At 43.9% G+C, this 17,032-nt stretch overlaps 1 protein-coding gene across 6 annotated transcripts; it reads left to right on the plus strand.

Moving 5' to 3' along the window:
- The first annotated feature begins 4,304 nt into the window (after window positions 1–4,304).
- LOC106564359 (Fc receptor-like protein 5) lies at window positions 4,305–16,531 on the plus strand. 6 transcript variants are annotated; one of them, XM_045690895.1, is made up of 12 exons: window positions 4,305–4,641; window positions 4,837–5,008; window positions 5,780–5,955; window positions 8,179–8,362; window positions 8,598–8,704; window positions 12,557–12,829; window positions 13,307–13,603; window positions 14,153–14,254; window positions 14,832–14,862; window positions 14,983–15,091; window positions 15,308–15,373; window positions 15,536–16,531. In XM_045690895.1, the coding sequence occupies exons 1-12, from the start codon at window positions 4,533–4,535 to the stop codon at window positions 15,623–15,625; spliced, it is 1,716 nt and encodes a 571-aa protein (XP_045546851.1). In that variant the 5' UTR covers window positions 4,305–4,532; the 3' UTR covers window positions 15,626–16,531. The 6 variants fall into 6 exon arrangements, with proteins under 6 accessions (XP_045546851.1, XP_045546854.1, XP_045546849.1 ...); XM_045690898.1 differs by having other exon boundaries at window positions 4,310–4,641; window positions 4,805–5,008; window positions 13,301–13,603; XM_045690893.1 differs by having other exon boundaries at window positions 4,310–4,641; window positions 13,301–13,603.
- Window positions 16,532–17,032: the final 501 nt, after the last annotated feature.

Raw genomic sequence — 17,032 nt, forward strand, 5'->3', positions numbered from 1 at the left:
AATTTAGAATGCATAAGATATATTTACGATAGCATAGCTGCTGTTTCTCTGTTCCTAAATCTTCCCGCTCTTTCATTCAAGCCCAACCCCCTTTCCTTTGTGTAACCAGCTTTCATACAGGTTCCGTTCACCAGGGACATTTTCTGTATGACATCATTGTATTCTGTGTATTTGTAATTCTGTGTGATTAGTTAGGTATTTAGTAAATAAATAATTAAACCCAATTTTGTATTGCTGATTCAACTTGTTAGCCAGGGTTCGTGAAGATAAACAAGAATTTACAACTTTCATTATGAGACTGAAAATAAAACAAGGGTTAATATTGACTGCTATCGATGTAAAATATTACAAAGTATTTTAAGAGTTTATTCGGAAGATAACGGCTCTATAAACGTTCTTCCGTGGTGCCCCGACTTTCTAGTTAATTACATTTACATGATTAGCTTAATCAGGTAATATTAATTACAGAGAAATCATTTTATAAGTTAGCATGTCATATCACTTAATCCGGCATAGCCAAAGACACGACATATGTATACACTGTATTTTATACAATCTATTGCACCTTGCCTATGCCGCTCGGCCATCGCTCATCCATATATTTATATGTACATATTCTCATTCACCCCTTTAGAGTTGTGTGTATTTGGTAGTTGTTGGGGAATTGTTAGATTACTTGTTAGATATTACTGCATTGTCGGAACTAGAAGCACAAGCATTTCACTACACTCGCATTAACATCTGCTAACCATGTATATGTGACCAATAAAAGTTGATTTGATTTATACAGTACATATGTCAGTCTTACGGTTTCATTATCCTTATACAGTACATGTGTCAGTCTTACAGTTTCATTATCCTTATACTGTCATGCCCCGGCCATAGAGAGCCCTCGGGGTTCTCTATGGTGTTTTAGGTCAGGGCGTGATTAGGGGGGTTTCTAGGTATTATATTTCTATGTTGGTGTGTGTGTATGGTTCCCAATTAGAGGCAGCTGATAATAGTTACCTCTAATTGGGGATCATACTTAATGTGTCCTTTTTCCCACCTGCAATGTGGGATATTGTTTTGTTTTGTATGAGTGCCTATGTGCGCTACGTATTTCACGATCATTATATCTTTGTTATTTTGGAAGCTTCACTATCATTAAAATGTGGAACTCTACTCACGCTGCGCCTTGGTCCAATTATTCATACGACGGCCGTGACAGAATATCCAACCAAGCATGGACCAAGCAACGTGCCCAGGAGGTGAAGGAGAGTTGGTCATCGGAAGAGATACTAGGTGGATGCGAGACCCTTCCTTGGCGGGAGTTACAGAGGAGTAAAGAAGGACAGCGATGACGCCGGGGTCCGCGGCCACAAACAACCCAAGGGCAACCCCATGATTTTTTTTGGGGGGGGCACAAGGGGCGGTCAGCCGAGCCGAGGAGAGAGCCAGAGACCGTCTGGGAGTCGATGGAGCAGTTTGAGGAGGGAAATCGGAGAGAGATGTTGGTTAGGAGTATACTGCAGCACAGGTGCGCTGAAGAGCGTGTCATCAGTCCGGTGCAACCTGTGCCGGCTCCACGCACCAGGCCTCCAGTGCGCCTTCCTAGCCCGGTATGTCCTGTGACGGCTCTCCGCACTCATCCACCAGTGCGTGTGTACAGTCCGGTGTCTCCAGCGACGGTCTACAGCCCGGAACCTCCAGCGATGGTCTACAGCCTAGAGCTTCCAGCGACGGGTCACAGTCCAGAGCTTCCAGCGATGCTTCACAGTCCAGAGCTTCCAGCGACGGTTCAGTCCAGAGCCTCCATTGACGGTCCACGGTCCGGAGACTCCAGTGACGGTCTACAGCCCAGAACCTCCAGTGACGGTTCACAGTCCAGAGCTTCCAGCGACGGTTCACAGTCCAGAGCCTCCAGTGACGGTCCACAGTCCGGAGACTCCAGTGACGGTCCACGGCCCGGAGCTTCCTGCGCCGGTGCCATGGCCGGAGCCTTCCACTGCGCCAGTGCTCAGTCCAGGCACGGCGTCCAGTCCTGCTCCATGGCCGGATCCTTCCTCTGCGCAGGTGCTCAGTCCAGGCACGGCGTCCAGTCCCGCTCCATAGCCGGAGCCTTCCTCTGCGCCGGTGCTCAGTCCAGGCACGGCGTCCAGTCCCGCTCCATGGCCGGAGCCTTCCTCTGCTCCGGTGCCCAGTCCAGGCACGGCGTCCAGTCCTGCTCCATGGCCGGAGCGTTCCTCTGCGCAGGTGCTCAGTCCAGGCACGGTATTCAGCCCGGCTCTATGGCCGGATCTGCAGTCTGAGTGGGTTCTACGTCCCACACCGGAGCCGTCACCGACGCTAGTTGCCCACCCTAACCCTCCCCATCTAGTTTCAGGTTTTGCGGTCGAAGTACGCACCTTTGGGGGGGGGTACTGTCACACCCTGGCCATAGAGAGCCCTCTGTGTTTTAGGTCAGGGCGTGATTAGGGGGGTTTCTAGGTATTATATTTCTATGTTGGTGTGTGTATATGGTTCCCAATTAGAGGCAGCTGATAATCGTTGCCTCTAATTGGGGATCATACTTAGTGTGTCCTTTTTCCCACCTGCAATGTGGGATATTGTTTTGTTTTGTATGAGTGCCTATGTGCGCTACGTATTTCACGATCGTTATATCTTTGTTATTTTGGAAGCTTCACTATCATTAAAATGTGGAACTCTACTCACGCTGTGCCTTGGTCCAATTATTCATACGACGGTCGTGACATATACAGTACATATGTCAGTCTTACAGTTTCATTATCCTTATACAGTACATGTGTAGAACAAATGATCAAATATATGGGGTATTGTGTAGGTGTCACGCCCTGACCTGAGAGAGACGGTTTATTTCTCTATTTTGTTAGGGCAGGGTGTGGGGTGGGCATTCTATGTTTTGTATTTCTTTGTGTTGGGCCAAGTATGGTTCCTAATCAGAGGCAGCTGTCTATCGTTGTCTCTGATTAGGAATCATACTTAGGCAGCCTTTTCCCACCTGTGTTTTGTGGGTAGTTATTTTCTGTTTTGTATTTCGTTACCTGACGGAACTGTTTGGCTTTTCGGTTTGTTTCTTTGTTCTAGTGTTTCGTTGTTTAATAAATATAATGAACACTTACCACGCTGCGCTTTGGTCCCCTCTCTACGACAGCCGTAACAGTAGGTATTGTAATGCAGTAGGCTACAGTTGAAATGTCCTGGTGTAGCCTGGTGTAGCTATTTCTGCTCCATGCAACACTGTTCAGGAACACTTTTTCTGTGTGACTTGTCAACTGATACAGTATCGCCTGTCTCTCTGCTTGAAATTCATCAGTTTACAGTGTATCAATGAAATTTGGATAAAGAGTAGAATATATTGTTATATACAACTCAGGTATAAATATATTGTTACATACAACCCAGGTATAAATATATTGTAATATACAAATCAGGTATAAATATATTGTTATATACAAATCAGATATAAATATATTGTTATACAACTCAGGTATAAATATATTGTTATACAATTTAGGTATAAATATATTGTAATATACAGTTATTACAGTTATGAAACTATATAGGTAAGCACTACTCCATTTTGGTTCAGCAGTTATCTGTTTTGAGCCGTTTGATTAAGTGATAGACAAATGTATTGTTATCAAATTACAAGAAAATCATATCAAAAGTAAAGTGAATATTGCATTTTCAAAGGCAGATACTTGAATACTTGAATATGTGTGCCAATTGAAAGAGTGATTTGGGGCAGTGAACAAATTACTTTGTGAATCTGTTTGTAGTACTCAGTCAATTGAAAATGTGCTTAGAGTTTTGACCACGTGACATTTTGATTATCTGTTTAGAGTTTTGTACTTAGAGTTGTGAAAATGTACCACATACTTGTGAAAATTGCACCAAAGTGAAAAAAATGAAGACTGTAAATTGTCTTTTCAAATGTTTTAAGAGTTTTTATGGAAGAATTGTTATCAATACTGAAACGCTAAAAAATGTAATGCTACATCTCGTGTGTGTTAATAAAGTTGTGACATTTGAATCATGTTGTGTTTTCGTGGAACTGCAGTTAGAGAGAGGGGATATAAGGGAGGGGGACGGTGTCAAGTACTATCAGTTCTGTGCACATGTGTGTGTGTGTCTGGAGTGGTTCTGGTGTGTGTGTGTGTGTGTGTGTGTGTGTGTGTGTGTGTGTGTGTGTGTGTGTGTGTGTGTGTGTGTGTGTGTGTGTGTGTGTGTGTGTGTGTGTGTGTGTGTGTGTGTGTGTGTGTGTGTGTGTGTGTGTGTGTGTGTGTGTGTGTGTGTGTGTGTGTGTGTGTGTGTGTGTGTGTAGTGGGGAGTGTAGGTTACTAGGTCCTAACCTTTTTTCTGTTATTTTTATCGGTCCACACATCCTGCTCTCTCTCTCTCTATCTCTCTGTCTCCACCATTCATTCACACTCACCACCCTCCATAACCAATTTATCTGCAGTACATACACACACACACAACAAATATAAACACATTCAAACCTTTACACGCACACGGATAAAAATTCCATGTCTGCTTCTTCAGTCAAAAACAAACTTCCAGTCAAATGGGGTTTTCTGGATAAGGAGGAAGGAGAGAAGATGACTACTCTCAGAACAACAGTAGTAGTTTTACTGGGTGAGTTGTGCTGTACTTGTTATCATGGCTTTCAGATTATTATTTTATAGAACACCAACAGTCTGTCTTCTTTTTCTTCTTCTCTGAAGGTTTGTACACCTTCTGCCAGAAGACAAGTATGTTTTGTACCATTGTCTAAGTTGTGTGTGTGTGTGTTTCTGAGTGTGTCTGACTGTGTTGGATACCCCGTCCCAGGAGCCTCAGTCCTAGCAGCCTCAGTCCAAGGAGCCTCAGTCCCAGGAGCCTCAGTCCTAGGCAGACCGTTGCTGTATGGCCCCTCAACAGCCCTACAGAAGACTGTAGAAGAATTCCAGTGTGAAGTGGAATCCTCCAGTAAAGAAGTGTCCATCCTCTACCAGCTATTCAGGTGGGTGTTGCTGTATTGTAGGGAATTCAGGGGGTAGCCCTGACCGAGACTCAAACGACTGTCAACCCAAAACCTTAGTTGTTACGCCAAAAGATCCTTTTCCCGAACCTCTTGACCAGCTTGCTAAGTGTTTGGTTAAGATCGCTGCAATATCTACCTCAAGACCCTAAGTACTGGAGATCTGACAGGAGCTGTTGTCAATATGAATATATCAGTAGGCAAGTAGGCTAATCAATCAAATGCAGTGCCTAGGGGGTGGGGTTCTAGGGGTCAATTTGAAAATCACATGAGACAAGACCTTAAAGATGCACTATGCAGAAATCGCTCCGCCATTTCCTGGTTGTTAAAATTTGAATAGTTCGCCTAATTTCAGTTTATGTGACAAAACAAGCATGTATAGTGTTGAGAACTCTTGTACCATCTAAACCGCTGTGAAATATCTTTTCCATAACCAATATAGTATTTTCAGCTGTTTGAAGCTGGTGTACAAAATTGAAAGTAAAAGATGCAAAAACAAAACTTAAGAACAGGAAGCATAGAAATAGCATACATAGAACAGATCTACCGCTTCTGAGACTGGCTTTTAATGAGGATTACAGATCTATAACTCACATTTCTATGTGAATTTGGTTGGGTCGCCCCCAAAAAGTTACATATTGCAGCTTTAAGGTTCTACAGAGCCCTGTCAATATAATGCCATGTAAACAACACAATAAAATATACATTTTACCACTGTTATGTATCCAATCCATTACTGTAATCTGTCCTCAGGGAAGGTGACCGGTCCAAGACCTTAGGCTTCTACAGCGCTCTGTCTGGTGAGATGGCCAATTTCCCTCTGTTCATCACTGCTTCCTATGAGGGCTACATGGTGTGTGTAGCCAGCGTCCAGAACAACACAGTAATACAACCCACCGTCAGTGAAAGACACCACCTCAGAGTAGTCGGTGAGTCGTAGGCCCTGTATTAATACTTTTGTTTTGTTCTGGAAGAATTAGCGTCGGAGGGAATGGCTGCCATTTTACAGGCACCTAACCAGTTGTGTGTTTTTCACATTGTTTGTAACTTATTTTGTACATAATGTTTGATGCTACTGTCTCTTATGACCGAAAATAGCTCCTGGATATAAGAACAGTGATTACTCACCTCAAACTGGACAAAGATCATTTTCTTTAATGAGTCTGAAGTGAAAGATATAATGTTTCTCCCAGACAAGGCTCAAATCCCCTTCATTCACATGAAGAAAATAAGGAAATACAGGGGGCGGAGATCAGGGTGCCTTGTGAGAATTCGTCGGTGAGTGGGTAACCCGCCTCTACAATCCATTCTATTAGACAACGTGCAATCACTGGAGAATAAACTGGAAAAGCTTAGTTTGAGACTATCCTACCAATGGGACATTAAAAACTGTAATATCTTATGTTTCACCAAGAATGACGACACGGATAATATACAGTTAGCTTGGTTTTCCGTGCATCGGCAGGACAGAACAGCTACGTCCGGTAAGACGAGGGGTGGGGGTGTGTGTCTATTTGTCAGTAACAGCTGGGGCGCGATGTCTAATATTAAGGTAATCTCAAGGTATTGCTTAAGGTATTGCTGAAGTAGAGTACCTTATGATAAGCTGTAGACCACACCATCTACCAAGAGAGTTTTCAGCTATATTTTTCATAGCCGTCTATTTACCACCACAAACTGACTCTGGCACTAAGACCACACTCAACGAGCTGTATAAGTCCATAAGCAAAGAACAAAATGCTCATCCAGAAGTGGCGCTCCTAGTGGCTGGGGACTTTAACAGACAAACTTAAATCCGTTTTACATCATTTCTACCAGCATGTCACATGTGCAACCAGAGGAAAAAAACTAGACCACAGACTGTCCGTAATAGGTTGAGATAGGCTGGACGGAGGGCTTGTTGGCCTGTTGTAAGGCAGGTCCTCACCAGACATCACCAGCAACAACGTCGCCTATGGGCACAAACCCACCATTGCTGGACCAGACAGGACTGGCAAAAAGTGCTCTTCACTGACGAGTCGCAGTTTTGTCTCACCAAGGGTGATGGTCGGATTCGTCGAAGGAATGAGCGTTACAGCGAGGCCTGTACTCTGGAGCGGGAGCGATTTGGAGGTGGAGGGTCCGTCATGGTCTGGGGCGGTGTGTCACAGCATCATCGGACTGAGCTTGTTTTCATTGCAGGCAATCTCAACGCTATGCGTTACAGGGAAGACATCCTCCTCCCTCATGTGGTACCCTTCCTGCAGGCTCATCCTGACATGACCCTCCAGCATGACAATGCCACCAGCCATACTGCTCGTTCTGTGCATGATTTCCTGCAAGACAGGAATGTCAGTGTTCTGCCATGGCCAGCGAAGAGCCCGGTTCTCAATCTCATTGAGCACCTATTGGATCGGAGGGTGAGGGCTAGGGCCATTCCCCCCAGAAATGTCCGGGAACTAGCAGGTGCCTTGGTGGAAGAGTGGGGAACATCTCACAGCAAGACCTGGCAAATCTGGTGCAGTCCATGAGGAGGAGATGCACTGCAGTACTTAACGCAGCTGGTGGCCACACGAGATACTGACTGTTACTTTTGATTTTGACCCCCCCTTCGTTCAGGGACATATTATTCCATTTCTGTTAGTCACATGTCTGTGTAACTTGTTCAGTTTATGTCTCAGTTGTTGAATCTTATGTTCATACAAATATTTACACATGTTAAGTTTGCTGAAAATAAGCGCAGCTGACAGTGAGAGGACATTTCTTTTTTTGCTGCATTTACAGTCTTCATAGAACTACAATTTCCTCATAGAACTACAATTTCCTCATACAACTAGAATGTACTCATAGAACTAGAATGTACTCATAGAACTAGAATGTACTCATAGAATTAGAATGTACTCATAGAACTAGAATGTACTCATAGAACTTGAATGTACTCATAGAACTAAAATGTACTCATAGAACTTGAATGTCCTCAGATAATTCAAATGTCTTCATAGAACTACGATGTCCTCATAGAATTTGAATGTCTTTATACAATTACAAGGTCTTAATAGAACTAAAATGTTTTCACAGATCTAAAATGCCCTCCTAGAATTAGAACACAACATTATCAGATTCTATGGTGCTAAGAATGGTTCTACTGTATGGTTCCATGTGTTCTCCTACAGACCCAGTCAACGGTGCAGAGGTTGTAGTCCAATCAGGGTCTGTGGAGTTCTACGAAGGGAAGCCACTGTCCCTACGTTGTAACATCACCAAAGGGAACCACGTCTCCTACCAGTGGCTGGTGGATGGGAAGCCCCTCCCCCTGTCTCCTTTACACAATCAGACACAGGAACTCTTCATCGACAGGTACTGTATTGTGGATGGTCTGTTATTACTGGGCTGTCTGGTCTGTCTGTCTTGTGTTTGTCTTTCAGAGGTTCACTTTTGCACACCTGAAGATGAACTGATATGTTTATTGACAAATACACCATTCCAGTCACATAGATCTTCGTCAATGTTTTATTATTTAGCTTCTTGAAAATATGTGAAAACTCACTGGAAATATTGTTGACAACATCTGTATTTGTATGCACTACTACAGTATGGTGCCCCAGGACAGTGGGGAGTACACCTGTGTTGCTACCAACCAACTCAACTTTACCAAGATCTACTCCTCCAGGAGCACTGCCAAGGTCATCAAGGTCAAAGGTCAGAGGTCAGGGGTCATTTGTATCACATAATTATGGAGTAGGGTGAAGTTGCCCCTAGATGCTGATCTTGAGTCAGTTTTGCATTTTCCACACTAATGCTTAAGGTTAGGCTTGGGGGAGGGGAAGCTGATCCTAAATCTGTACCTAGGGGATACTCATAGAGATAGATAGAGGGCTCTAGTGCCCCCAAAAACTTTTTAGCATGGGCAGCAACATAGAGGGATTTCACCATTTTGGATTAGTCAACTGGGTGGGACTTCCTATGGGTTAACGAAGGATCACATAATTCCATCCGGGTCATCAGGAGGGATCAGCCAATGAATTATGCTCATGAACAAACATTCCATAACTGCAGCTGACAGTATATCACCAACCTTGGCTTTATACCTGTTCAAACAACACACTCCAGGTGGCAGGATGTACCCTTTCAGCTTGTTTACCAAGTCATAGGAGTAGTATAAGAAGAAAATTGACTACTTTAAAATGGAGATGGCCTCAATGGTGCTGCCCGTGCTTTCACAGATGTCATAATGGGACAGATACAAAGAAGAGTCCTCAATTATTCTTTATGGCAGTGGTTCTCAACCTTTTTGGTTACTGTACCACCAACTGAATTTTGCTCTGCCCGTAGTACCACTCATGTGCATTTTACCAGCAGGCCTGCGGTCTCATCAGTCTTGCCAAGTACCCCCAGAGGTCCTAGTACCCCTGGTTGGGAACCACTGTTCTATGGGGGAACTTCACCCCGGAGCTAGAATCAGGGTGGCATGCGCGGGCCAACTGGCAAGTGTCCTCACTGACATTTTCAACCTCTCCCTGACCTAGTCTGTATTACCTACATGTTTCAAGCAGACCACCATAGTCCCTGTGCCCAAGAAAGCGAAGGTAACCTTCCTAAATGACTACCGCCCCGTAGCACTCATGTTGGTAGCCATGAAGTGCTTTGAAAGGCTGGTAATGGCTCACATCAACACCATCATCCTGGAAAACCTAGACCCACTCCAATTTGCATACCGCCCCAACAGATCCACAGATGACACAATCTCCATCGCACCCAACACTGTGCTTTCCCACCTCGACAACGTTGAGACAGCCTATAGGGAGGAGGTCAGAGACCTGGCCGTGTGGTGCCAGGACAACAACCTCTCCATCAACATGAGCAAGACAAAGGAGATGATTGTGGACTACAGGAAGAGAAGGACCGAGCACACCCTCATTCACATCGACGGGGCTGTAGTGGAGCGGGTTGAGAGTTTCAAGTTCCTTTCTGTCCACATCACTATGCATAGTCACTTTACCCCTGCCTATATGGTCAAATGACCTCGACTAACCTTTACCCCTGCAACCCCTGCACATTGACTCTATACCGGTACCACCTGTAAATGGCCTTGTTATTGTTATTTTATTGTGTTACTTTTGTTTTTATTTTTTACTTTAGTTTATTTAGTAAATATTTTATTAACTCTATTTTCTCCCAACTGCATTGTTGGTTAAGGACTTGTCAGTAAGCATTTCACTGTAAGGTCTACCCCTGTTGTATTCAGCGCATGTGACAAATATCATTTTATTTGATTTTATTTGATGGGGTTAAACAACCCCCCTCCTGTAATTCTCACAGAAACCACTTGATGTCACCAACATTTTTTAACACTTTCCCTGGATATCGCTAGTCTTTCCCTGGATATCGCTAGTCTTTCCCTGGATATCGCTAGTCTTTCCCTGGATATCACTCGTCTTTCCCTAGATATCATTAGTCTTTCCCTAGATGTCACTAGTCTTTCCCTGGATATCACTAGTCTTTCCCTGGATATCACTCGTCTTTCCCTAGATATCATTAGTCTTTCCCTAGATGTCACTAGTCTTTCCCTGGATATCACTAGTCTTTCCCTGGATATCGCTAGTCTTTCCCTGGATATCACTAGTCTTTCCCTGGATTCCACTAGTCTTTCCCTGGATATCACTAGTCTTTCCCTGGATATCGCTAGTCTTTCCCTGGATATCGCTAGTCTTTCCCTGGATATCGTTAGTCTTTCCCTGGATATCACTAGTCTTTCCCTGGATATCGCTAGTCTTTCCCTGGATATCGCTAGTCTTTCCCTGGATATCGCTAGTCTTTCCCTGGATATTGCTAGTCTTTCCCTGGATATCATTAGTCTTTCCCTGGATATCGCTAGTCTTTCCCTGGATATCACTAGTCTTTCCCTGGATATCGCTAGTCTTTTCCTGGATATCATTAGTCTTTCCCTGGATATCGCTAGTCTTTCCCTGGATATCACTAGTCTTCCCTGGATATCGCTAGTCTTTCCCTGGATATCATTAGTCTTTCCCTGGATATCGCTAGTCTTTCACTGGATATCGCTAGTCTTTTCCTGGATATCATTAGTCTTTCCCTGGATATCGCTAGTCTTTCCCTGGATATCACTAGTCTTTCCCTGGATATCGCTAGTCTTTCCCTGGATATCGCTAGTCTTTTCCTGGATATCATTAGTCTTTCCCTGGATATCACCAGTCTTTCCCTGGATATCGCTAGTCTTTCCCTGGATATCACTAGTCTTTCCCTGGATATCGCTAGTCTTTCCCTGGATATCATTAGTCTTTCCCTGGATATCGCTAGTCTTTCCCTGGATATCACTAGTCTTTCCCTGGATATTGCTAGTCTTTCCCTGGATATCGCTAGTCTTTCCCTGGATATCACTAGTCTTTCCCTGGATATCACTAGTCTTTCCCTGGATATCGCTAGTCTTTCCCTGGATATCACTAGTCTTTCCCTGGATATCGCTAGTCTTTCCCTGGATATCATTAGTCTTGCTCAAATAAAAATGTCATCTGTCTAACCACAACTGTTTAAGTCAATCCACTAAAACAATTTTGAGGTAATATTTTCCTCATTTAGAAAAAATTATTTATTAAATCTAATGAATTAGATCTATAAACATTCTATATACACACTGAGCATACAAAACACTAGGAACACCTGTTCTTTCCATTAAATAAGTTGTACATTTTCCTGTGTGGCTCAGCTAGTAGAGCTTGGCGCTTGCAACGCCAGGGTTGTGGATTTGATTTCCAGGGGTGACCAGTACAAAAAAGTAACCACTCACTACTGTAAGTTGCTCTGGATAAGAGCCTCTGTTAAACCACAAAACATGTAAACATAGACTGACCAGGTGAATCCAGGTGAAAGTTATGATCCCTTATCAATGTCACCTGTTAAATCCACTTACATCAGTGTAGATGAAGGGGAGGAGACAGGTTAAACACCCCCTTTCTAAAGTTTCTGTTTTTATTGAAGAACACAGACGCAAAAAAAATCTGCCCTCTTATTTCCCTTCAGAATGTGTTTGCCTAAGTATAGCGACAGGTAGCCTAGTGGTTAGAGTGTTGGGCCAGTAACCGGAAGGTCGCTGGTTTCAATCTCTGAGCCGACTAGGTCAAAAATCTGTCTGTGTCCTTGAGCAAGGCACTTAACCCTAACTGCTCCTGTTAGTTGCTCTGGATAAGAATGTCTGGTAAAATGATAGCCAGTATGCACATATCTAAGTCTTACCACACGGTGCTTTTTTCTTTTAGAAAAGAGACGTTTGCATGAAGGGGGTTGTTTTCCTCCAAGTTGCCCTATCTCTCCTGTCTAGGGCAGGAGTTTTCCCTGGTCAGGTCCTGCAGTCAGGGAAACCCCACCCTGCGTATTTCTCAAAGCTCCTGACAGCTAAAATGGATTCTGTCATGTCTGTCACATATTTGTATTTTTTAAATTATTTTTGGTGAAGTCAGTGTCAGTATTTAATCAAACCCTGTATTCAGATGATATCTTGTTCAAAACTGTCTCCATCCATCCTCTCCTCTCTTTCAGAGCTTGTGTCTGAACCGGACCTCCTCTTCCTGGTACTGAAGGAAAGAGACGGGACCTACTTTGCCCTCGTCACGTGTCAATCACTCAAGGGGACTCCGCCCATCACCTTCTCCCTCTACAGCAGGTCAGAGTTCATCAGCACGGAGACGGTTGACGAGCGATTCGCCAGGTTCTCTATTCCAGTGGTTCTAGATCTCCACATGGGCTTTCTACAGTGTCAGGCGGAGAACGGAGACCGGGTGGTGTACGGTCAGTGGACGGCCATGCACGTTGGTAAGTCTGTCTGTCTGTCTGTCTGTCTGTCTGTCTGTCTGTCTGTCTGTCTGTCTGTCTGTCTGTCTGTCTGTCTGTCTGTCTGTCTGTCTGTCTGTCTGTCTGTCTGTCTGTCTGTCTGTCTGTCTGTCTGTCTGTCTGTCTGTCTGTCTGTCTGTCTGTCTGTCTGTCTGTCTGTCTGTCTGTCTGTCTGGTCTGGTCTGGTCTGGTCTGGTCTGGTCTGGTCTGGTCTGGTCTGGTCTGTCCGACAGTCTGTTTCAAGGAAAGGATTTGACCTATAGTTCTGTTCTCAGCACTCAAGACCCACTAGACTTATCAATTCTCATACATTGAAACTCATCATTTCATGTTTGCATCCCAAATGGCATCCTTTTTCCCTACAGAGTGAAAATGTTTTTGCTCTGGTCAAAAGTAGTGCACTATGTGGGGAATAGGGTGCCATTTGTTTCGCTGAGTATATCTACCCCCCAGTTTCAGTAGGTGGAGCTGTGACGATGCACTACGACACCGACGTGGGAGAAAACTTCTCCATTGTGGGCCTGAGGTTCTACTGTTCCGTGGAGAGGGGAACCTTTCCCCAGTACCGCTGGTTCCTCAATGGAACTGTTCTAGAAGGCCGTGGAGACTTCTACTGGGTGGAGAACCAGCCGGAGCAATCCATTTTGTTGTTATCCGTGGGGAGGAGCAGTGCCGGAACGTACCATTGTGATGTGTCCAACAGCTTTGATGGCACTACGGTGATCAGCAGTGAGGAGAGGTACATCGATAAAGAAGGTTTGGCCTGAGATGAGTCTTTTCTTTTTTCTTAAATATATTTTTATTGGATAGAGAGAGATAGCTGAAAGAGCAGTGGGCCGGATTAAAACCCATGCTGGCAGCGGTACATTGAGGCCAGATTCAAACCCATGCTGGCAGCGGTACATTGAGGCCAGATTCAAACCCATGCTGGCAGCGGTACATTGAGGCCAGATTCAAACCCATGCTGGCAGCGGTACATTGTACAAATGCTCCAGACACAGAAGCTTAGACCACTGGACCATCCCAGGCATGAGAGTCTTTGCTTGACTGGAATTGAGTGTGTGTGTGTGTGTGTGTGTGTGTGTGTGTGTGTGTGTGTGTGTGTGTGTGTGTGTGTGTGTGTGTGTGTGTGTGTGTGTGTGTGTGTGTGTGTGTGTGTGTGTGTGTGTGTTTGTGTGTGTGTGTGAATCTTACAGACACATGGCTCTACATAAGGTCAAGGGGTTGTATGTAGTTCAATCAAAGCCTGTATTCAGATGTTTGAAGTTGTTTTTGTTTGTTTACCTCTTCTTCTTCCTCTGCCAGTGTTGAACCACCTCCCTACCATGGTGGTGGCTGTTGTGTTCGGCTGTTTCCTCTTCCTGGTTACCTTGGTGACCACCTGTTGTTTCATTGGTCTGCTGTACCGTGAGTGTACACTCTTTTCTTTTTCTCCTCTATCTCGTCTCTCTCACTCCTCTCTCTCTTTTCAGTTTGTCTCTCTGTCTCTGTCACTCCTCTCTCTCTTTTCAGTTTGTCTCTCTGTTTCTCACATTTCTCTCTCTTTTCAGTTTGTCTCTCTCTCACACTCCTCTCTCTCTTTCAGTTTGTCTCTCTGTCTCGCTTTCTCCTCTCTCCCTTTTCAGTTGGTGTCTGTTATTTCTCTCTCACTCCTCTCTTTCTCTCTCTTTTCAGTGTGTCTCTCACGCTCCTCTCTCTCTTTTCAGTTTCTCTCTGTCTCTCTTTTCAGTTTGTGTCTCTGTCTCTCACACTCTTCTCTCTTTTCAGTTTCTCTCTGTCTCTCTTTTCAGTTTGTGTCTCTGTCTCTCACACTCTTCTCTCTTTTCAGTTTGTCTGTCTCTCTCGCTCCTCTCTCTTTCTCCACTTCTCTCTCTGTCTCTCTCTCTCTCTCGCTCTCTCTCTGTACCACTCCTTAATTAAAATTACTTTTACGTGTCACAAATGAATATCTTAACTCTAACCCTGTTGCCTGTTTTTCCCACAGGGAAAAGACAGTGTCTTGTTGAAAAGTCTACGTAAGTGAATTTACTTCCCCTAACAATCTCAGCCCTGAGATCCCACCTGTTTCACCAGGCTGTATTTCCAACCACTTCAGTGGCCAGATATTTATCCCCGTATTCCTCCATCTCCTACAGGCTGGATCTCAAGTTGGGTCTGGAGATGCACAACATAATGGTGTCTGATGAGGATGAAGGGTTCCTGGGTCACCCGTGCATTATGGTGGCCGAGGATGATAATGAAGTTGTGTGTGTGTGTGTGTGTGTGTGTGTGTGTGTGTGTGTGTGTGTGTGTGTGTGTGTGTGTGTGTGTGTGCGCGTGTGCGTGTGTGTGTGTGTGTGTGTGTGTGTGTGTGTGCGCGCGTGTGTGTGTGTGGAAAGATAATAAGTACATACTTCACATTCAAGTTCATTTCGAACATCCCCACAGAGTGTAACATATTCCCATTTTCTCCCAATGAAGGATGAAGAGGAATACATGGAGGATGAGGGAATGGTAAGAGCAGCCAGAATCATTGACTCAGATCAGGTAAAGTAGCCTAGATCAATCAATCAATCAATCAATCAATGAATCAACTAACCGATCAATCAACCAATCAATCCATTCATCCATCCACCCACCATGAATCAGTTAACCAATTATCAATCAATAAATGACCCAATCAATCAGACTGATGTCACTGATCCACAGGAGGAAGTAGAATCGACAGACGAGTGGCTGCAGCTACAACAGGAACTGAAGAAGACCTTGGAGGATGAAATTCCAGAAAAGAGCTTTTAAATTCTACAACCATCTAAAAAGAAGCGCTGTCTACACATTCCATCACAAAGCCCTCACCTACAGAGAGATGAACCTATAGAAGAGTCCCCTCAGCACGCTGGTCCTGGGGCTCTGTTCACAAACAGACCCCACAGAGCCCCAGGACAGCAACACAATTAGACTCAACCAAGTTATGAGGAAGCAAAAAGATAATTACTTGACATACTGGAAATAATCACCCCAAAAAACAGAGCAAATTAGAATGCTATCTGGCCCTAAACAGAGAGTACACAGTGGCAGAATACCTGACCACTGTGACTGACCCAAAATGATGTACAGACTCAGTGAGCATAGCCTTGCTATTGAGAAAGGCCGCTGTAGGCAGACCTGGCTCTCAAGAGAAGACAGGCTATGTGAACACTGCCCTCAAAATTTGGTGGAAACTGAGCTGCACTTATTAACCTCCTGTCAAATGTATGACCATATTAGAGTCACATATTTCCCTCAGATTACACAGACCCACAAAGAATTTGAAAACAATTTAAACATTGATGAACTCCCATATCTTCTAGGTGAAATACCAGTGTGCCATCACAGCAGCAAGATGTGTGGCCTGTTGCCATTAGAAAAGGGCAACCAGTGAAGAACAAACACAATTGTAAATACTACCAATACTTATGTTTATTTATCTTCCCCTACTATTTGTACTACAACTATTTGCACGTCGCTAAAACATTGTACATAGATGATAATATAACACTTGAAATGCATTTTTCAATCCTTTGTCACTGCAATGTTTACTGTTCACTTCTAATAGTTTTTTGTTAATAATGTTTTGTCTTCTCGCTTTTGTTTGTTGTTTATATCAGTTGCTTTGGCAATGTAAACACATGTATTCCATGCAAATAAAACCCATTTGAATAGAGAGAGAGAGAGAGAGAGGCTACGTAGAGGTCGTCAGAGAACAAGAGAACCCTGTAGGATTAAGTGAGATTAAACAGCTCCTCCAATACACCTGCACTAAACACACGCACACACACACTATTGTACTAAAAGTTTACTTGTTCAATTAATAGGAATATTTATATAAATATATAACATAAAAAATGTTAGCTGTTATCCTGTTTATCTCACTCTTAACAACTTATTAGTTAGTAGTTACTGTGTTTCTGACTGCTATTCGTTCTTTTTGCAACATGAAATCGCTATCAGTTAGCATGTGGAACATTCAGGGCCTAAACTCATCAACCTTCAGACTGAAGAGTTTAACACTGGAGTTCAACACACATCTTAAAGATGTTGACGTCATCATTCTGCAGGAGACATGGTGTAAGGCTGACATTGTCACTCACTGTCCCAACGGCTACAGAGAGGTAATTGTGCCATGGGTCCTGGGGCTGAGTTCACAAACTTGTTCTACTAACACAC

This window comes from Salmo salar, chromosome ssa12 (genome assembly GCF_905237065.1).
Source record: "Salmo salar chromosome ssa12, Ssal_v3.1, whole genome shotgun sequence".
In the NCBI taxonomy this organism is placed as follows: Eukaryota; Metazoa; Chordata; class Actinopteri; order Salmoniformes; family Salmonidae; genus Salmo; species Salmo salar.